Here is a 22,485-nt window from a genome sequence, read left to right as displayed (position 1 = left end):
GTGAAGGGTGGGTTCTTCCAGATCAGAGTCTGGGCTCTTTCCAGTAGCCCACCCTTGAAAAGGCATCCGATAAAATCCAACACCCACTTCCCCTAACCAAATTGTCAATTTCAAGTTTCTTCCCAGTTGTTCTTCTGGAGTCATTCCCCAACAGAGCGGCTTGGCTCCCAGGAGCCCAGAGCCTCATCTCTGCTGTCCTCCAAGTCCCAAGTCCGTGCAGGAATCTGAGGAGGGAAGGAGGTGACATTATGCAGTGATTATGTCCCCATGACTGTCAGCCAAGGCCAGGCTATTCCAAGGGTCCTGCTTGGAGCTGGCCTGCGGTGACTGGCTGACGGAAGACGCGTAGCCTTGCGGGGAGAGCTTCAGGGCCGAGAGGACTGGGTGGATGGAGGGCCCGTGGCCAGACATCGCACTAACTGAGAACGTCTGAAAGCAAAAAGGGCAAGATGAGCTCAATGGAATCACTCCTGAGGGCTCAGGAACGGGGGGTCTGGGCTGGGGAGGGGAGCCCCATGACACAGATGTCCCTAAGCTAGTTCCCACCCCTAGGAAAGGGATGAGGGGAGAGGGCCCGAGGACAAGGGCAGGATAAGACACAAGCAGCCCTTGTCTCTGTTTTTCCTAACCCCTGTGCTGTGGGACATGAAGGGTCTATGTGATTCATTCGCTTCTTCTGAGCACTGGGACCCAGTAGGTGTGTGGTTACTGTGGCTTCTCAGAAGGCTCTGATAAGTTACATGAGACATTTTCTATGGTCTTATCACCACTGGATCTCCATGCCCAGAAGAGGCTCCTGGCTCTCCTGGTTCTATGGGACCAGCCTCTTTACCCTGACAGTAAAAAGCTCTTTAGGATACAGCCTCCCTCAAGCGCATGCGGAGAACAGATCGGAATTAATGGGAAACAGTAACCAAGTGTGGGACTATCCTAATCCCAAACAGGGGAACCAAAGAGGGAAAGAGTCAGGGAGTAGGAATACCATCATATTCGAAAGAGGGAAATGACAGTACTGCCAACCTGTCTTCTGGACACATGTCTGAGGCTGGAGCTGTCACTGACCTTCATTAAATGGCATCCTGCTTGTGACCTCCTCACCAACCCCCTGTGCCCACCCACCCTGCCCTCTATAGTTTCCACACCTTTGCTCATGCCAGGAGGGTCCTCTTCATCCCCCCCCGCTTCCTGTTAAAATCTATCCATCCTGGGGCACCTGGGTGGGACACCTCAGTAGGTTAAGTGTCCGCCTTCAGCTCAGGTCATGATCCCAGGGTCCTGGGATCGAGTCCCGCATCGGGCTCCCTGCTCAGCGGGGAGTCTGCTTCTCCCTCTGCCCACCCCCACTTGTGCTCTCTCTTGTGCACATTCTCTCTCTCTCAAATAAAATCTTAAAAAAAAAAAAATCTATCCATCCTTAAAGGTCAAGGTCAAAGCACCTCTCACTTAGGAGACAGACTTGCCTAGAAAGCCCATGCGCCACCTTCTACAGCCCGCTGCGGTCGTACCGCCATCCCTCAATGCACACAGTCCGACTCAGGTTGTGGTTGTGCCCTAATGTGTCCCTCCCCATAACCTGTGTCCGAAGGTCCCGGCATGGAGGAGCTACTCAACATTTGTGTGTCACAGCTGTGTGCCCCAATCATTGTAACTTGATCCGATGTGCTGAAATAGACCCTCGTGCAGACAAGGCCCTAGCCTCAGGTGGGGCCCCAAGGGCACCAAGCAGCTCCTGCTGCCACCTGCTGGGGCCCGGCTACAGCCCCCGTGTTCCAGGGCTGACCCAGCCACCTGGTCCTTGGCAGTGTACCACTGTCCCCCAGGCGGTCCCATCTCCCCGCCTGGGGGTGTACCTGGGACATGGAGCTGCTGTGCCCGTAGTGGGACGACAGCCCGGGCTCTGTCTTGATGGGGCGCATCTCTTCGCTGCTGCTGGTGGCGGCGTTGCTGGAGTTGCTGGAAGCGCTGCTGGTGGGAGGCAGGCTCTCACCGCCCGAGGGACCTGGAATGAGGCAGAGTCAGGCCACCCAGGCCAGGGGCAGGGGCGAATGGACGGCGGTCCTTGGAGACAGCCAGGGTAGGTCTGCGCTAATGGCTTTATTTAGATTTGCTGGGGAGTGAAGCAAGGTCCTTCATCAGCACCGGGCAACGATTCTCGAAATGGGACACATGAAAATACCAGAATTTCAAGGGAACTTTTTCAAGTGATGGGCTCACCACCCCTTATTCCAAATCCTTGAGACCACATGTGTTTCAGGATTCAAAAGTGTTTGGATTTTGATACTGTATGTTAGGGTACTTCCAGTGGAGCCTGAGACAACACCCCATAATTAAATACATTCATGGTTCTGCAGCAAAACATGTGAATCTTCACACATGGGATAAATAAAGACTATAAGTAGCTGGAGTCTGTTCAGATTAGGTTTCGCTGCCAGATTTAGCTCCCTGGATTTGGAATTTCGGACTGAACCAAATGCTTGCTCTCCCTGTCACCACAACATGTAAGGAGATGAAGTTCCCCAGGGGAAGGTGCTGTACTTATAAAACAGTGTGGACACAGGCAGAAAGGCTGAGGACCACTGGTGTGAGACACAGAAAATTCTAATGAGACATACTGCCAGAAGGGGTAAGCTGTTGTGGAATCTGGGAATGGAGAACTTTGGTCATGTTCTTGGTAGTGGAAAGGGGAAATTTGTCTGTTTCTCATGCCTTAGATTAAAAGATAAACTTTCCATCGGATCAGCTGGTTTATTCTCTCTGCAATGGCAGCATGTCCCCATTGAAACCTTTACTTTGGTAGCAGTATTGAGGAGGGTGTGCTCTTGATGGGAACATGAGTCGTCCTCATTCTTCATCTAGAAACTGAGAAGGCAAAGTGGCACATGGGACAGAATATGGACCTGGAAGTGTAAAAACTTGGGTTTTAATTCCAGGTCTACCCACTCACAGCTGTGTGACTCTAGTTAAGTCACTAACCTCTCTGTGCCTCAGTTTGCTCAGGAGTAAAATGGGGATAATGGGTCACATGGGGGTCTTCAAGGACCAATGAACTAGTAATGGTAAAGTAGCTTTCTAAAACGCTAAGTACTACATGATGTTAACTATACACTGGCTTACAAAGCAAGCTGTTGTGAACAGGACTAACGGGATCCTGTGCTCCTAGATCCCAGTTATCTCAAGGAGAATAGAGAGGAACTGAGCTCTTGAGTGGCTGGCTGCAGCACCGAAGATGGAGGGATGAGTAGTTCTCCTTCTGGCCCCCAACCGGTCCAGCTGGTCCACTATGGCCTTTGCAGCTGGCAGTGATCATGCACCTTGAATTGAGCCTGCTTCAAAAGCTCCCCAAATGTTGCATGGTGATGCTACTTTTCCCTGGGTTATCATTCTGTCCTGAATAGCTGGGGCTGGACAATGCTATCATGCCTCCGTAGCCTGGGCTGGCCCACCTAACTAAGAATACCTGATTTTCACATACTCCAAGGGCCACTGAGTTAGTCCTATAATTTACACAATTTTTTTTTCCTCACCTGCCGGTGTCTTAGATTTATTAAGGTTCTTGGGCTTCCGTTTTCTGGTTTGAATCCCCTCTTTCCGCATTGCAAGAGGCCTTGGGACCTAGAGGGTTACAAGTCAATATATATGGTTTTCCACTTGCACATGATCTGCTACAGTATTTAAGGCAACATCTAAGCAATTCCTCCACAAACCTTGGGGCTGGGACTAGGTGAATCAGCCCCTTGCACGCCTGCTGAGAAAGAAATCAAGTATATATTGAGCTCCTATACTACATGCTGTTTGTTACACTCACCCTGGAGAAATGGAGGCTTAAAGGCACCATTCCTTCCCTCCAGAGCTTCAGTTGACTGGGAAAGACAGACAAGCAGGAAACAACCAGACTCATAAGTGATGTGGGAGAACGGAGAAGAAACACTAAACTGTGTCCCCGGCTGGGGAGGAGGGGAAGTGGCACATGACCATATCAATGAAGGCTTCACTCAGGAGGTGATGCCTAAGTTGTGGGAGGTTGTCAAGTAGACAAGGGGCAGGCATTTCAGGCAGCAGGAACAGTATTTGCAAAAGCCTTTAGTTTATCAGCAAAATCAGGACACTATGAAAATGAAAAGGGGGTGCTATTAATAATTATGCTAAGAAAATAGGCAGACACGGGGACAGCCCCAGTGAATTGAGACGTCAAGTCACTCTATTTAGAGCAGCTCAGCATTGCACTACGTCTGGTTGGAGCCAATCATGGTCTTTCCGTGGGGGGGGTGGGGAGCAAAAAGAGATCATGTTGGGGAGACCGCGCTGCGGCCAGGTCCTGACATAAACAGCCCATGGACAACACTTTTACTGCATTGGCTTCTCATAAACAAGCAGTGACTGTCAGGTGCCACGCTCTTGAACCATTCACAGGTGCCTACACAGGGCCTGGGGAGGAGGCTTGCTGGATCACCTTCCGAGTATTTTCAAATAGTGTGCCTTCCCCACGTCTGGTTTCTCTTAGGTCAGGCCAACCAAATCTTTTAGCTCCTGCTCTGTGCTTGTCTCCTGTATGGGACTCATAACGGCCACGCTTGAAATACTGAAAGACAAGTAATTACCACTTCAGAGATTAAACACGGAATGGTTAAGAGAGAGGGGCAGCAGATTAGGTGAACTTGAACCTGCCTTCTAGATCAGTATTTCCACCTTTGGAGCGAAGTGTCCTCTCCTCCCTCCAGCCCCCCACCCTGACCTAGGCCCACTTGAAGCCCATCCTGACCTCAGAAGAATATAGCCCTCATGTTTATCTCCACCAACCTCGGTACTTCTTTAAAAAAAATTTGTAGTAAAATACACCTAACAAAATTTATCATCTTAACCCTTTCCAGTCGTGTTATGTATATTCGCATTGTTGTGCAACCATCACCACCATCCGTCTCCAGAACACTTCTCATCTTGCAAAACTGAAACTCTGTACCCATTAACCACGAACTCCCTATCTCCCCCTCCGCCAGCCCCTGGCAGCCCCCAGTCTACTTTCTGTCTCTATGAGTTTGATTAGTCTGGGTACCTCAAGTAAGTAGAATCATATGAGACTTGTCCTTGTATGATTGACTTCTTTCAGTTAGCATAATGACTTCAAGGTTCATCCATCTGGTATGATGCGTCAAAATTTACTTCCTTTTAGGGCGCCTGGGTGGCTCAGTCGGTTAAGCGTCCACCTTCAGCTCAGGTCATGATCCCAGGGTCCTGGGATCGAGTCCCACATCGGGCACCCTGCTCAGTGGGGAGTCTGCTTCTCCCTCTGCCCCTCCCCCCGGCTCGTGCTCTCTCTCTCTTGCTCTCTCTCAAAAATAAATAAATGAAACAACAACAACAAAAAAGAATTTACTTCCTTTTAAAGGCTGAATGGTATTCCATTGCATGGACAGATCACATTTCGCTTACCCAACCGTGGACACTTGGGTTGCTTTCACCTTTAGCTATTGTGAAGAATGCTGCTGTGGACATGAGGACACACATTATCTGTTCAAGGCTCTGATTTCAATTCTTTTTGGATCTATCCCCAGAAGTGGGATTGCGGGGTCATATGCTAATTCTATTTTTTAATTTTTTGAGGATACAATTTTTTTTTAAGATTTTATTTATTTATTTGTCAGAGAGAGAGAGAGAATGCACAAGCTGGGGGAGCGGCAAGCAGAGGGAGAAGCAGGCTTCCCACTGAGCAGGGAGCCCGATGTGGGACTCGATCCCAGGACCCTGGGATCATGACCTGAGCCGAAGGCAGATGCTTAACTGCTTGAGCCACCCAGGTGTCCCGAGGACACAATCTTTTTAATACCTGCATAATATTCCTTTCTCCATTTCTTCTACCATTCCCCTATAGAGGAACAAGAGTTTCTTTAACCATTTCCCTACTGAAGGTTTTTTTTCTCCATTTTCTCTATCATGGTGATTCAAGAAACATCCTTGATACACTTTTCTGCAGAAAGAAGTATGAATGTTCTTAACTGTATTTTTGGCTATTTTTTTTCTCACTAACAAGAAAACATGGTACACTTCTCATGATGAGCACCCAAATAATGTACAGAACTGTTGGATCACTGGGGCACCTGGGTGGCACAGTTGATTTAAGTGTCTGACTCTTGGTTTTGGCTCAAGTCGTGATCTCAGGGTTGTGAGATCAAGCCCTGTATTGGGCTCCATGCTCCGCACCAAGTCTGCTTAAGACTCTCTCTCCCGGGCGCCTGGGTGGCTCAGATGGTTAAGCGTCTGCCTTCGGCTCAGGTCATGATCCCAGGGTCCTGGGATCGAGTCCCGCATCGGGCTCCCTGCTAGGCGGGGAGCCTGCTTCTCTCCCTCTGCCTCTGCCTCTCTCTCTCTCTCTCTCTGACTTTCATGAATAAGTAAAAAAAAAAAAATTAAAAAAAAAAAAAGACTCTCCCTTTCTCTCTGCCCTTCCTCTCCCTCAAAAAAAAAAAAAAAAAAAAGAATTGTTGAATCACTGTATTGTACATCTGGAACTAAAATAACACTGTTATGTTAGCTACACTGGAATTAAAATTAAAGAACTAATAAAAAAATAAAGAAGACATGAAAAGATTCATGAAGACTAAGGTAGGACTGCCCCTCCCACCCCTCTGCCATCAATCCTGTCCCCACAGGGCAATTGGAGGACCACCCTGTTATGTTTCTTACATTTGAAAACATTCTCAAACGTGTATGCACACGTACAGATCTATACACGTATGTACGTGTGTATTCATCCATCCATCCATCTATATCTGTGTGTGTATTTAACACACCCTCACCCCCATAGTATGGGGTCATACTATGTGTATTACTTCGCAATGTGCTTTTTTGTTACTCCAGGTCAAGATACATGGCTCTAACTTAGTATTTTTTAAATTTCTGCACAATATTCCACATCACAGTACTGCCATAATTTACTCAACCATTCCTTTATGGGACTTTACGATGGTTTCTAGTTTTTGCCACTACGAATACTGCAGCAATAAACAGGTCAAACATCATTACCTACTGATTCTTTTATTTAAGTTTTACAGGCTCGTTTCCCAAAAGCAGAGCTGCTAAATCAAAAGATATGTGTGTTTCTTATCCTTAGTAAATATGGCCAGGGGCGCCTGGGTGGTTCAGTCAGTTGAGTGTCTGCCTTAGGCTCAGGTCATGATCCCAGAGTCCTGGGATAGAGCCCCGCATCAGGGAGCCTGATTCTCCCTCTCCCTCTGCCTGCTACTCCCCCGGCTTGTGCTCTCTCTCTCTCTCTCTCTCTCTGTCAAATAAATAAATAAAATCTTTAAAAAAAAAAAGGTACTGTCGGGTTAATCTCCTAGCGAATACTTGCAGTAAGTCACACGCAAATCAATAACAGATGAGAGTATGCCCCCAAATCCACACCAGCATTTGACCACGCCGGCACCTGAGCTGGGACTCCCAGCCTCCAGGAATGTGGAAATGAATGTCTGTTGTTTACAAGCCACCCGGTCCGTGGGGTTTTGTTACGGCAGCCTCTAAGGTCCCTTCCGAATCCAAGGGTCTTTGCTAAGAAGGAGACAACGACGTCGAGTCTGCAAGCGAGTGAGAGCGGAAGGCCGGAACGCCGGCGCGGCGGCGGCGGCGGCGGCGGCGGCGGCTGCGGGGCGGGGCGGGGCGGGGCGGGGCGGCTACTTACGCCGTGGAGCTTCATGTAGAGGCCGCAGGCATTGCACACCGGCTCACCCTCGGCGTTGCGGCGCCACAGCGTAGTCGTGGTGGTCTGGCAGTTGGCACAGGACAGGCCCACTCGGCGGGAGGCGGACTGCAACAGAGAAGACAGACCCTTGGAGTCCAAGCCGAAGGCAGGCGCTGCTGCTTTTGCTTTTCCGTCACGGGGAGCGCCGAGGGCCTGGCCGTCCCTGAATGGGTGGCAGGGTCAGCCGTAAGAGCCCTGAAGGAGATCCTCAGAGCAGCCGAGGCGCTCTTTCTCCCCTCACCTAAGCCACTCGGGGCGGGGCGGGGGGGGGGGTGAGAACAAAGACTTCGGCGGCAGGGGGAGTAGAGTGGACTCTAGTCCTCACTGGAATCCGTGGCATATCAATCATTCATCAGACAGAGGACCCTGCGGGCAGAAGAGCTTTCCTCAAAAGGAGAATAAATGGGGACTTCGGGTGGGGGAAGGGCGCTGGGGGAAGAACTGTATTCAAGTGTCTTCAAAGGCTGGATGGGCCTTAGGACCGCAAGAAAGGTAAATGTCAGGTTTTAACCTCTCCGTTCCTCCCTCCCTAATATACATGAAAGCTAATTTGTGTTGGTCAAAGTCAAATCATACTAGAAAAGACCACGGAGCCGAGAACCAAAAACCCCTTTACGTACTCTTTCCGGGCCATCGGGCCCAACACACACTGCTTAATCTCCCCCCTGGGCTTCAAGTTTTATTAACCGATCAGCTGAAAACAGGGTTAAGGAAGAGTCCCCCATCCCCCTGGGGCAGAGGTGAAAACAGGAGCTGTCCAAGGCAAGGCTGGACTGGGAACTGGGAAGCCTGGACTCTGGTTCTAGACGAACACTCGGTATCCCTGTGACCGTGGGCGAGGCTGTTAGCTTTGCTGGGCCTCACTTTTCACTTCTGCATAACGAAAGGGTTAAACTAGATGGTCTGGAACATCCTGGCATATGGAGCTAACTCTAAAGATATGGGAAATTACTGCGTTGCCACCCAGCCACCCAACCCCTCCACAGACACTATCTTTTAAAGACGACTTGAGGGGCGCTTGGGTGGCTCAGTCAGTTAAACATCTGCTTATGGCTCAGGTCGTGATCCCAGGGTCCCAGGCAGCAGGGATCCTGCTTCTCCCTCTCCCTCTGCTGCTCCCCCGGCTTGTGCGCTCTCTCTCTCATTCTCTGTCAAATAAATAAATTAAATCTTTTTTAAAAAATTAAAAAAAAAAAAAAAGATGACCTGAAGTCCAAAATTCAGAACCAAAACGTGAGCCCCAAAGCCAGGTGAGAAGGGTGGACTTGAGCAATCGGCGCACTTGCTTACCAGCCGGCGCTGAGGCTTGATGAGGGGCCGGTTGATGCCGTTCATCTTGTGGTAGAGGCCACAGGCATTGCAAAGGTAATGCCCCGTCCCGTCGCGCCTCCAGAGCGGGGTGGACATGGCCCCACAGTTGACACACTCTCTGCCTTCCGAGAAGTCATCAAACATATCTACTGGGTGGAAAGTAAGGCAGAGGATTAATTCTTTCAGTTTGTGCCCAGAAACCTTACCTCGGAGAATCCGGAGGCCAAGGAAATAATGCCTTTTCCTTGCAAGGAGTAAAAGATGGATCAGCTTCGGCTGCCTCCCTTTTCCTGACTCGGCTCGGCTCAGAGGACTGTCAGGGGAAGTGGACATTCTTACTCTTGGGCATCGCACACACAGCACAAGACCCGGGTCACAAGAAAAGGAGGACTCGGGCAGCGACCACCAGCAGCCTGCGTTTTAGTCCCTCTCTCTCCTCCAGAGCCGGTGGCCCTGAGGTTCTCACCCAACACTGAATTCTGCCCAGACCTTTCTCCTCTCCTTTTTCCCTTCAAAACTGAGATTCCTTTTCCCTTTCAATACAAACACAAAATCAAACAAACAAAAAAAGGATTTACTCCAGGGAAATTAGAAAATAAAGTGTGTAAAGAAAATACAAATCATATATAATCCTGTGACTTCAAGATCACCAGTGTTATTAACATTTTGTTCTATTATATCCTTTGCAATATTTTATATATTGACACATACTTTGCCTAGTCGAGGTCAAGCTATATAATTTTGAGCCTATTTTTTTCACATAATACCAAGGCATTTTTCCCACATTAGAAATTCTTCATAAACTCGTTTTAGCATAGTATGGTATCCCATCTTATAAATGTGCCATCCTCATTATCATTAAACTTTTACTTAATCCCTAACCCAGTTTCTGATTCTTGTTTTGTAAATACTACTCATTTTGTGCACAAATCTTAGCATTTCTGCCTATTCCTTAGGATACTCCCCTAGGAGTAGAATTACTGAACCAAAGGGACTACATTTTTGGAAAGTTTTTGAAATCTTCAAACTGCCCTGCAAAAAGGGCTGTGATCCATTTTTGTTCATTTTTGCCATTTCAATATATCTGTATGACATGCTGTATCACAGTTTGACACTTTTTCCTGCTTATTGGTACATAAAATACAGGTCCATATTGCAAGCAACTGTGACTTAGAGTCACTCACACTTCCGTGGGCACATTGCCACCACTCAGTCTCCTGCACTCACTCACCACCCCGCAACCCCACTCCCCACCACCTCTATTGCCCAAGTCTATAGGATTTTACAATTGACAAATTTCACTCATGCCCATTTCAGTTGCCTTGCTGATATAGGCTGGGCCAAGTTTCTTATTCTCTATGATCTGTATAAGACCTGGCTCAGAATTCCAGAAGTCTCCCTGACTCCATGTACACCACTTCCTAGCCTGAAAAATATTTTATATCCTATCCAGATTTTCTGTCCCTAAATGCAGCTACCCTGGTGTTCAGATTGTTCTTGTCCTACCACCAGAGGCAAGAGTGGATTCTTCTCTTGTAACGGGGTGGGGAATATTTGGAGAGGAGGGGTTTTAAGAGCTCTCCCTCTACCGGGACCTAGCACTGGGTTTTAAGGTCACACATTCTGCTAGTTCTGTGGCCCAGCTACTTGCTCTAAGGGAACGTGGGCTGAAGAAGAGGATGGTGGGGGGCCCTCCCCTCAACTCTGGGTACACAAACGGTCATTTGCACCTGCAAACAAGTAGCTGTGTGTCCACACCGAGTCAACAATGTGCAGGTGTGAGGGGCTATTTGCTCAGGCCAGGGAGCTGAGCACACACCCGTCACAAGAGAGGCTATTTTTGCACCTGGGTCACACTGAGAACCCTCCGGCAAGGTCACCTGCTTTCAGAGCCGCACACAAAAGGACAACTCCCGTCCCAGTTTGCTTCCCCGCGCCCGGGTGAGGCAAGGAATGAGCCCGCACGCCACCTCCACCTCCAGACCCACAAGTGCTGCCCTTGTCCTGAGCCGGTCAACCCCGTTCCCTCGGCCAAGGCCTTCCCCTGAGGCCAGGGGAGTTCACAGGAGGACTCTGGAGCAAGGAGAGGCGCTTGCAATGTCGGCCTTTGGTTGGGGGTTTGCAGCGAACACTAGATGGCACTACAGCCTCAAAATTGAACCAATACACGGTATTCTAGCCTAAACCATGCTTGGGGATGGAGGACTCTTTCAGATCATGTTCCCAGTCCAAACCTAATGCGATCCTCTTATTCTTTTCTTTTTAATGGAAAGATTTAAACACGCTCAAAAGTGGACAGAATGAACTCTTATTTTTTTTTCAAAGATTTTATTTATTTGACAGAGAGACACAGCGAGAGAGGGAACACAAGCAGGGGGAGTGGGAGAGGGAGAAGCAGGCTTCCCGCGGAGCAGGGAGCCAGATGCGGGGCTGGATCCCAGGACCCAGGGATCACGACCTGAGCCGAAGGCAGACGCTTAACAACTGGGCCACCCAGGTGCCCCATGAACTCTTATTTAATCATCATCCAGCTTCCAACAATTTGTGGCCAGTCTTGTCCCATGTATCTCTCCACCCTCTTTCCTCCATCCTGTATAATTGAAGGAAATCCCAGACATCCTACCATTTCATTCATAAATATTCCAGTACGGAGCTCTCACAGATAAAGAATCACACTCTCCTCCCTTTAAAGATAGTAAACTGGGGGTGCCTGGGTGGCTCAGTCCGTTATGCATCTGCCTTTGGGTCCTGGGATCCAGTCCCACATAGGGCTCCCTGCTCAGTGGGGAGTCTGCTTCTCCCTCCCTCTGCCCCGCCTCCCTGCTCGTGCTCTCTCTCTATCTCAAATAAATAAATAAAACCTTTTTTAAAAATCTAAAAAAAAATAAAGATAAGCAAACCGGGTTCTTTCCTGTGTTCTGGTTTACCTAAAGAAGCCTCCAGAGACAAAAATCTCATAATCTGGTCCTCTCTTTTGGAGGGGAGATCTCGTCTCTTCACACTTCTGGTTTTATATGAAGGGGTGGAATCTCATCGAAGGAGCCATCCAGGCAATTATAGGTTTCTCTGCTACTTACTGGCCTTAACTGAAACCCCAACACAAAGATTTGCCTTAGAAACTCCTTCACACTTGCCTCACAGAATAGGTTACACTCAAGGCAATTATTTTACTGGCCAGGGAAAGGCACTGGAGGTTGGCAAATATGTATTTGTCACCGACAAATATTTACTGAGCATCTGCTATTTAAGCACTCTGATAGATGTCCCAGAAACTAAGAGGGAAACTTATTCTCAGAAGGCTGATAACCGAGGTGGGCAAACTGGGCCAAAATACCAATAATGAGTTAACAATACTGCTCAACTCATTTTCAGAACATACCTTAACCAATATGGGATTTGGATGGCAGATACTTCTTGTCTACGGTGGGAAGTGCAGAAGTCAGACCCAGAATGAAGGGTCAGGTGTTAACAACAGTAGCCAAAGAAGAAATGGCATAGGAGGTCAAGGCCACGCTTCCTCAAGGCACCCTGTCAGATGCACCAAGTCTCTCTACAATCCACTAACCCTCCAAATTTACAGAAGTTTCCATGTTTTCTACCAGAAAGTCTTGCCATCCAACCTACTCAATAACATGTTACCAAAGTTTAAATGCTTATTACAAAGACACTGTAACAATCGAGGAAAATGTTTACCCCTCACGTTAAATGAAAAGTGCAACACATGAACTGCCAGACCACCCTGATGGCAGCTAAGGCACTGCGAAGGAAGAAGTTTTTGTTAGGCTAGTTATTGTAATGTGGACTTTTCTTTCTTAAAAATGCCATTCTGGAATGCCATAGTTGCCTGTTTTTAAAAAAATCTGATAAAAAATTAAAACAAAAACAGAAAGACTTTTGATCACCTTAAGCAGCTCCCAGTCCACTATGGGGGGACTATTTTACTCTCTTGCATCACACACACACACACACACACACACACACACAAACACACACCCCTACCTTGGGCTGAAGAAAGGAGAGAACGAAGTTCATACCCTGCTGCTTAGCAGCCACCCTGCCAGAACTGGGAGCTGATAGGCAGTGAGCCCCACACCAGCACAAACATCTGGTGGGCAGTGGCCTGAAGCCAGTTTCTCAGCCTGATTTCTAAGGGCACAGCTGTGACCTTCACTTATGAAAGACCTACCTCTCCAGTGCTGGGCATCATGGCCATTGGTCCAACCACTTAGAAGGCAGTGGCAATCCAACTCTCTCGGAAATGGGTCAGCATTACCCCGCATTGGAGGAAAGACTTGTAATAATAGTTGTAAAGTACTTTGCAAATAAGAGGAAAAACTCACAACAATGGCTGTAAAGTGCTTTGTAAACACCAAATGAGATAAGAGTGATGGATTATTGTTAGGTTTGGAGGGGTGGGGAGGGAGTGGGAAGACCAGGGACAAAGCTTGGTGCTGGGTTTTCGCAGGGGGAGGGAATAGATAAAAGAGCTAGGAGATTTGGGAATCTGACCTTTTCACCAAGCACGGGGGTGAGGGGGGCCATGCTCAGAATTGTAAATTGTGTCTCACTCTCGGACTTGGCCAACTTGGAGGCTTGCAGGCAGCCTGGTTGACAGTCTATACCTATGAGGGCACAAGACTACTGCTCACGGGAAATTGTAGTTACTGATATTTAGCAATGAGACACACAAAATGAATTGGGCCCTAACCCCAGGAATGGGGATCAAATGCCTCACCTCCATCCATGACCCACTTAGGAAAACACAGTTCTTAAAGAGGGAAGCAAACTCAGCCTGATTTCTGAGGCATCCGATTTCGTAGGGATGTTCCTAGGAATTATGGCAGATTACTTCTACCCAAGTGCCTGAAAAGAAAAATGTGGGCCAGGAGGTTGAAGGATCCCACCCCTGACTTCCCCACAGAGAAGTGACGCAATCAAAGGCAAAGACTCCGACCTCTCCCCTGACCTGCTCCATCCATCTTGGGGAACCCACCCACAGGCAGGGCTGACAAGCAAGTCAGGGTTGGTGAAGGAGGAGGAGTTCGGCTGCCTCCATTTTGACCTCAAACTGTTTAGTTGGGTTCTTCTTTCCAGCTTGTCTCTGGGCTCAGGCAGAAGACCCTAAAGGCAAAGCATCCCCTGCTGGGAATCAAAACTATCCCCTTTCTTAAGGAGGATTACCCTGAGCCAGCAAGACCCTGCCCCTGATGGACTCCAGGGCAGTGATGGGTTTGACTCTCCCTGCCTACTTGCAGGCACCCACCCATGTTTGCCCCCCCTCCCCCATTTTCCTTACCTAAACCTGAGAGTATGTTCTGGGCTTTGGAGACAGTCTTTGACACGCTAGTCCCCTGTTTCCCGGTGTCGGCCTCACCGAAATAAATCCCTTTCTTGCTTCGCCTCAAAACTCTGCCTTGGGGATTTTGTCAGTGGGGAGTGGCCGAACCTGGCCTGTGTAGGGCCCCGGAGCCAGGTGCTCTTGTACCCCTGCCCCCAGCTACACTGGGAGAAGGAAAGGAGGAAGAAGGAGAGGAGAAAAGTAGGAGGAAGAAGGGGAAGGAATCAGAGGCCAGGTTCATGGCTGGCACCATGTGTTGGGCACTGCCTGAGAGCTGGATTTGTCTGCCCACCGCTGCACGTTGCCGGTGTGAATGCCAGCCAAATGGGTGGATGCCACAGAGCCTGGTTCTGCTCGGCCGTGGCAGTGCCCCTCAGGCCTTCCGTCTTTTGAGTGGCTTGCTCTTGCTAGGGAAAGCTGGGTCTTGGGCCAGAGCCCATGTTGAGCCCCCTCCTTCACCCTCACCCTTCACCCTCCTGACACTATCTGACCTCAGGCCCTGCACCACTATTTCTGTGCGGGGCTCGGAAGCCCAAACATTTGTCATGTGTCTGCTCTCCTGGCCCCTGTAGCAAGTGCTGGGCATTGAGATGTATCAGACAAAACTGGGGCAAAAATCCCTGCTCATAGTTGTTTTGGTCTAGCTGGGGATACACAACCCCAAACAAAGAATTATGAAATGTGACAAACTGCAACAGCGCCTGGGCTCTATCACACACCCCCACCCCTCCACCCTTAGCTGCACGTCTTCAGTTGCCCTAGACCACGCTACAATCTATTTGGGGAGAGAAGGCACGTGAACACAGTGGAAATTACCCATGCTCTGGGCAGCTATTCAATGCTCCGAAACAGAGGCCAGCAGGGATCCAAGGCCTGGGCGAAGAGAGAGGAGGTACCTGCCCAGAGACCTCCCCAGAGCCAAAGGGGCTTCAGGAACAAAGTCCCGAGCCCCACCCATATGTCCCTTGCTGAACCCCAGCCCTGTGTCCCATCCAAAGTTCACCAGAGACCGTGCCTGGATTTCCTGACAGCCCTGGCTCGGTCCTCCGGGCTGGCGCCTGGGGCTGGGGCACAAGGAGCAAACAAATCCTGAGGTTCTTCTGGCAGCCTGAGCCTTCGGTCTTCTGGGCTTTGTCAGGCTTGGCCTGTGACAGGGGGCTGCCAAGGGGAAGGCGGACACAGCTCAGGCAGCATCGGGCTGGCAGGGTTCAGTGCACCGAACCTGAAAGCTCTTGCAGCCACTGAACAGAAGCGGCTCCCGCCAGGCCTGGCCCGAGCGGCCCGGCGGAGCCCGGGGCCTCTGCTTCTGAGCGCGGAGGGACAACATGGCAGCGCCTCACGGGGGTTGTCCATCCCATTCTGACCGCGGTGCCGTGGGGTGCGGAACACTTTCCGCATCTTATGGACAATAATCTACATGAAACGTTTAGCGTGCTACATTTCTTAATAGTCACTGAATAATATGAGAGACCTTTAAACTTTTCTCCAGGTGAATATTGTCGCTGCACTGGAAATAAACTTTCACCTTCACACACACACAAAACACTGGCGTTCATCTAGGAGCCTGGCTTCGGGCTTGGAAGGAAAGTTAAAGAATGTGACTCAGGTTCAAAAAAAAAAAAAAAAAAAAAGAACACCCCACAAAAAAGCAAGAACATTCTGAGAGAAAGGGAAAAGCACCAAAAACAAGAAGGGAGGAAGAGAGAAAGAACGAGAAAGCAAAAGGAGGAGGTGAGAGAACAAATGAGACCGGAGAAAAATATTTACAGCACGTTGCCAAGAATTAATACCCCCCTAACACGCTAAGAGAAATGACAAATTCCAAGGGAAAGATTAAATGAAGGCTCCACCAGGTGACTGGTGCCCCGTCACTGAAGGGACTATGGAAAGAGTCAACCATCTGTCTTTCCTTTCTGTGACCAACTGCCCCTCCTTTGCAGATCTCCAAGCTCCCGAGTATCTGCCTCTGGTCCTACCTGGTCTGGGCTCCTAGCAGGAGCAGAGTGGGAGGCTGGCCCGGAGGGCAGGCAATGGAAGAATGTTAATGTGGTTAACGTGGCTCAGAGAAGATCTTGCTGAATCAACAGCAGAGCTGGGACTGGAAACCCACACTCACTGACCAGTCTCTTAACTGTGGGCCCAGAATCCCACAAGCTCCAGCTCCTGACTTCACCATCCTGTTGGGGACCCACCCTTTCGCCCAGCAGCAGACAGTGTCAACATGAGCAGTTCAAAAATCAGAATATGGAAAATAGTTTAAGGTCACAATATCCCATGTTAGCAGCAGGGGCTCAAAAAGTCCAGGACCCATGGGTGCTCTGTTTTACAGAAGTGTCGGAAGGCACATCTGTTTCAATGCTCTTCAGCACACCAAATTGAGAAGTGTTCCCTAGCCTTCACTTTTGTGATTAGATTTTGAGACCTTCGAGAATCCCTACATGTGAGAATATAATTGCAGCATAAAGATTTCCCCACAAAATGCAGGGTCACTCACTAGCCCCAGGAGAAATTTCTTGGTGTTTTACTATTCGAGGTTGATCCTCAGTGATGATTAGGTCCTGGGCTTTCAGCATCGTACAAAGTTAAATCCATTAATGACAGAGATTGCCACATTGCTATTAAAAGTTCTACGATGTTAGGTACAGACAATATGACTTCGTTTGCCAGATCTGGAAATTAAACACTCATACACTCCCAGGAGAGGGTCACCACGGCCCCTTCCCACTTGTGATCCACGGGCTGGGATACCATCTTTAAAGGAGCCAAAAGAACAAAGCAAAGAAGGGAATACTCAAAGATTGTGTTGTGTTATAATTTCTACCTGTAAAACTTTCCCTAATGTTGTTATTTTTGTCCTTCTAACAGTAAATGTTTTTACAAACACTGTTTTGCCCAGTTGTCTCCTCTGGGCTTCTCTCTCTGGGCTTCACTCTCCCTGCCTCCTGCCCATTACCATCCAGTGAATGAGAAGTCTAGAGTCTTCCCTGTGGGACCTCGGGAAGAGGCCCACGAAGTGTAAGGTAAGACCAGTTAGTGTGCAAGAGCCTGAGTCTCTACAGGCTGCCGTGTCCACCCTCTTAAACCTGGAACCACGCTGGCTTTCCTCTTTTCTGCCAGGTCTGACTAGGAGGCCATGTCTGATTCGTCCTCCAGAATGGGACACTTCTGAGGGAGAGGAGCTGATCCCTAATTACTCTGGGACAACAAATTTAAAATCAGGATGTGTGGCCACTCTCAGCAGAATGTTGGTTGTGAGACCTCCAACTCTGACACTTACTCCCACTGTAGTCCCTACACTCGTTTCTCCCAAGTGTCACCAAGTGACTTATTACTGGGCTGATTTACTGCCTCCCAGACAGGGTGCATGCAGAATGCAAGGAAAGAGGTGTGTAAAATCACTCTAAATGCTGGGCTCCCTAGCTGGCGGCTGATATCTCACAGCTCCCTGAGTTCTGGTTGGCTTCAGCTGCCTGGGTCTGGCCTTAGGCTCAGCTCCAGCCAAGAGAGCCCTGACTGGGCATCAGCAATTGAAAATGTCTGCCACTTTTTGGAATCTGAGTACTGAGCCCAAACTGTAACCTCCCTTCTCTGGACCCTGCCTTGTTCAGTGACTATGACCACTGGTTAGCTCTGAACATCCCCTAATCATTTTTGCCCCTGGGATGACTTGTCTCCTTTAAGTCTCCATTAAGTCTCCTGGAGGGCAGGTGGCCCAGAGTCTTAAAAACTGGAAGTGATGTTTGGGTGATTCCATGAACATTCAGGGGAAGAAACCAAGGTCCAGAGAAGGTGAGTGACTCACGTAAGATTCCAGAACATTCTGTGACCTGATCCTTGCCCTCCCCAGCACCACGCTGCTCTTAGGCTGAATCACTCTATCTGCAGCGCTGGGCATACAGCAGAAACTCATTGCACATTGACCGATCAGATTTCAACAAAATCCAGCATCCTAAAGTATCTAACAAGACAGTAGAATGGTATAAATCTGAGGGCTCTGCTTGACAGCCTGGCCATGCTCCTGGACACACGTAATAACTCAACTGAGAGTTAATTACACAGGGCCAGAGGTTTCTCATATGTATATCATGTGTGTATATACAATTATATATAACGGATGGATAGATATGGAAAAGAACTCCATGACGCAGTGACAAAACTGCTCTAATAATACATTGGAATAATTAAAGGCATCCCCCCCCCCCCAAAAAAGAAAGAGAAAAATGTTTACTTTTAAGATGTTCATGGCAAAATACTGGAAACAACCCAAAGGTCCATGGATAGGGAAATGAGTAAGAAAACTGAGATGCGGTAAAAAAAAAAAAAAAAATAGGAAAATTTGAGTTGATTTTTAAAATGACAATTATGTGGACTATGTTAAGATTTTCTCTTCCTGTAACACAGTTTAAATTCATTAATGAAGCAATTAATTAAACAAGCATTTCTGTATCTGGGGAGGTGCCTAAGAGGAACTGGGAACAGCAGGGCAAAGGCCCGAAGCTTGGAGGGAAATGGACAGTTAACAATAACACCAAGAGATCACTGAGTGTGTGGTTCCATTTACATGAAATATCCAGAATGGGCAAATCCACAGACAGGACATAGATAGTGGTTGCCAGGGGCAGGGGGGAGAGGGATTGGGAGTGACTGTTACTAGGTACGAGGTTCTCTTTGGAGTGATGAACATGTTTCTACAATTGTCTGGGAGATGAATGCACAACTCCGTGAATATACTAAAATTCCCTGCATAGTACACTTTATTTTACTTTTTAGTATGCTCCACGCCCCATGTGGGGCTTGAACCCATGACCCCACGATCGAGAGTCGCATGCTCTACTGACTGAGCCAGCCAGGTGCCCCTGAAGAGTACACTTTAAATGATGAACTTTAAAAAAATAAAAATAAATAAATAAATGAGTGAACTTTATAGAAGGTAAAGTACCTACTAATAAAGCTGTTACCAAATAACTAATAAAAAATTGAATTTTAAAAAAGCATCTCTGCTTAGGAATTAGAGGATTGGAGATATCTATTTAATGTCTTCAATTTCCTGAGATCCTCTCATTCCAAAACCAAGTGCCTCCCTTCCCACAGGGTTAGCCCCTTGGGGCTCAAGTATCCACTATGGTATCAACTATTCTTCCCACCCCACAGAAGGAAAGAGAAAGGCTCTTTCCAAGGTACAGGACCAGAAAGTGCAGGGATGTACATGATGTGCTTATCAAAAGCTGCCTGGCCAATCACACTGCGGACAAAGTCCAACACTGGTCCTGCATCCTCCAAGTCACTGGGGCGGGTCAATGTCCCTCTCTAGGCCTCCCGCCAACCTGCGTCAGTCATTTAAATGTACCCTGGGAGTGGGGGTGTGGGGAAACAAGCAGTCCCTGCATTGATGGTGTGACATGGTACAGCCTGGGGCTGGGGGGAGGGGGTAGGTGGCAATTGGACAGTATCTTAGCAAAAGCATGGGCCATGTGATCTAGAAATTCCATCTCCAGGAATTTATCCCACAGATGCACTTGCACTTGTGTAAAATGGCTCACATATGAGAATATTCATTGTGGGGTTTTTTTTTTTTTTTGCAGTAGCAGGGGATTGAGAAACAACTTATATGTTAATCAATCTAGAACTGGTTAACCCAATTAAAGTACACTAGCCATAAAAAATAAAGATATTTCATATACTAATATGGAATCCTTTCCAAAATATGCTGTGAAATATGAGCAGGAAGGTACAGAACGGTACATACGATACCCTCTCACAAAAGAGTCGAGTCTATACACACATTTGTTTGCATATATAATAAATACCTGTAGAAGGACAGACAAAAAACTGATAATATTGATTGCTTCCAGGGAAACATCCCCGTGGCTCAGGGATGCTTTTGTTCTTAGAGTCTTGTGAATCTTTTGAATACTGAACTATGTTAATTTATTTCCTATTTGCAATAAATAGTTCTTTTGTATGTAAAATAAATAAGTAAATAAATATGCCGTTAACATCACCACTGTTTCATGTAGCATTATTTTTAATTTAGAGCAGGTTCTTTATAGGCCAGATTCCATTTTCTGATTTCCCATAAAAGCATCTTACCGCCTCCCATTTTCCAAGTGGGTTCTCGGTCACACCGACCCACTGTCTTCCCGCACAGTGCCCTGTTCCTGTCTCAGGGGGTCCTCAGACAGGCTTCCACAGACAGACTCAGGCTCCAGCCCCCACTGGATCTGGCTTGGCTTCTAATGCTCTATTACACCCATGCACACTGCTTGTTTAGACCTCGTTCCTTGTATTATAATTAGGAAGACTTGAGCGGGAGCTTTGGCCAGACCCTCTCTCAGGGCCATTTGAGTAGACTTAAACCAGGCCAGTCTGGGCCCGCTGGACTCTGAAACCCCTGTCCGGCTTGTTATAAGCTGGCAGGATAGAAAGGAAATACTGAACAAATTGCCAGACCAGCTCCCTCAGGGACCAAGACAATGGGTCTGGAGGGAAAAGGCTTTTCCTTCAAGCCCAGCGGCTGTCGAGAGGAAACAACTTCCCTTTCGCCTCCTTGAACTGCAGCAGCCAGCCGGCCAGCCAGGGAGATTTATGGAGTTATAATGTGACCTCTTTATTGCTCTGAATGCTAGGGAGGCATTTCAGGGGAGATTTACGCCTTTTAGAAGGGGAGGGGAGCCAAGGTGTAGAAACATATACAGGAGACTATCAGAATGGGAGGGGAGCCAAGGTGTAGAAACATATTCAGGGGACTATTTTCCCCTCTGGGGGTTTCTTGAGGATTACTTAATCAAACCAAAGTTCAATTCAATCACCACCACTTTCCATCTTCTGCTAATACACCTAGTTTTCCTGCAAGCTTGTTGCATGAAGTGTGGAGTCTAAGGACAGTCAGGACGGCTCTGCTTTGAATTCAGTTAAGACAAACAACACAGAAAACCAGGATGAAGACTGTGTACAGCAGTGCTCGAAAACTGTGCCTCCCTAGCAACGGACCTGGGCTATATTCATTTTACCTGTCTCTGCCTAGGATGAGGGTGTTAGACCAGATAATCTAGGTCCTTCCTAGTTTGAGTATTATCCAGATTAAGGTCAGATCAAATGTATGAATTACTCTGCACCAGTGGTTTTTCTGTCACTTGCTTTTTTGAGCTGCATAACCCTTTCTTCAAAGAAAATTTTATTTGAGGAAGCCCGACATAAAACAACAGAAGAGTACAGCGAATTAGGTGAATCCCCCTCTACACACACCTAGTGGCCCTGAGGAAGGTCCTCCAACCACTAGAGGGCGCAGGAGCATAGCTGCAGGAGTGTTACTCAGGGCTCTACCCGTGATGTGAATGGGGTCCATCCATTGCTTCAGTATCACAAACTACATTTACCAAACCTATAGGCTGGGAGCAACGAGAACCAATTCCACAAGCAAGCAGGGGTGGAAATGTTTACCAAGAGTAATTCTTCTTCTCTTGCTCTGGTCTCCACAGCTCAAAAAAAGGAGTATTTGGAAAAGATGATTTCTAGCTCCTTACTTTTGAAATCATCCAATTTGGCACTACACTGTAACTCTTCTCATTTATGTATTTAAAAAATTTTCCTCCTTAATTTAGGTTTAACTGCTATAAAAATTCAAACACTACGGAAAGATGTCACATGAAAAAGAAAAAATCTCCACCATTACCAATATCACACTCCCTCCGAGGCAATGGCGGCTAACAATTTTTCTATCTTTTCAAACATTTTGTATCTTATTAATTATAATTTTATTTTAAAAATTTAGAAATTACATAGAAGTACCAAGAATAAAATAATAATCCCTGTCACCATCTCTTATCCAGTCACTATTTTGAATTTGGAATATATCCTTCCAATTCATTCTTGTATTTTGACACACATGTATATGCACCTCTCAACAGCATAAGTCTGGTTTTTTGTTTTTTAAATTTACTTGAATGCCTTCACACTGTACATCACATTTATAAATTTACTTTTTTAAAAAATACGAAGTGTTTCAATAATTGAGAAAAAAGAATATAAAAGCACTCTTAAACTCACCACCTAGCTTTGTCCATCTTAATATTTTACCATATTTGCTTCAGATATTTGTAAAGGA

The 22,485-nt window shown here is 47.6% G+C and overlaps 1 protein-coding gene across 3 annotated transcripts in view; it reads right to left on the bottom strand.

Moving 5' to 3' along the window:
* Window positions 1-224: 224 nt before the first annotated feature.
* GATA4 (GATA binding protein 4) overlaps window positions 225-22,485 on the bottom strand; it is a 46,704-nt gene continuing 24,443 nt past the window's right edge. The window contains exons 2-6 of one of the 3 annotated variants that reach the window (XM_021698907.1): window positions 9,023-9,189; window positions 7,673-7,798; window positions 3,525-3,612; window positions 1,851-1,999; window positions 225-429 (exon numbers count right to left, since the gene is read on the bottom strand). In XM_021698907.1, the coding sequence (XP_021554582.1) occupies window positions 247-429; window positions 1,851-1,999; window positions 3,525-3,612; window positions 7,673-7,798; window positions 9,023-9,189 (713 nt within the window). In that variant the 3' untranslated portion in view covers window positions 225-246. Of the gene's footprint in view, window positions 430-1,850; window positions 2,000-3,524; window positions 3,613-7,672; window positions 7,799-9,022; window positions 9,193-22,485 lie in introns of those variants that run through there. The other 2 variants (XM_021698906.1, XM_044912572.1) reach the window with 2 other exon arrangements.

The sequence above is a fragment of the Neomonachus schauinslandi genome, chromosome 2 (assembly GCF_002201575.2).
Source record: "Neomonachus schauinslandi chromosome 2, ASM220157v2, whole genome shotgun sequence".
Lineage (NCBI taxonomy): Eukaryota > Metazoa > Chordata > Mammalia > Carnivora > Phocidae > Neomonachus > Neomonachus schauinslandi.
This window is presented reverse-complemented; position numbering and strand designations above follow the sequence as displayed.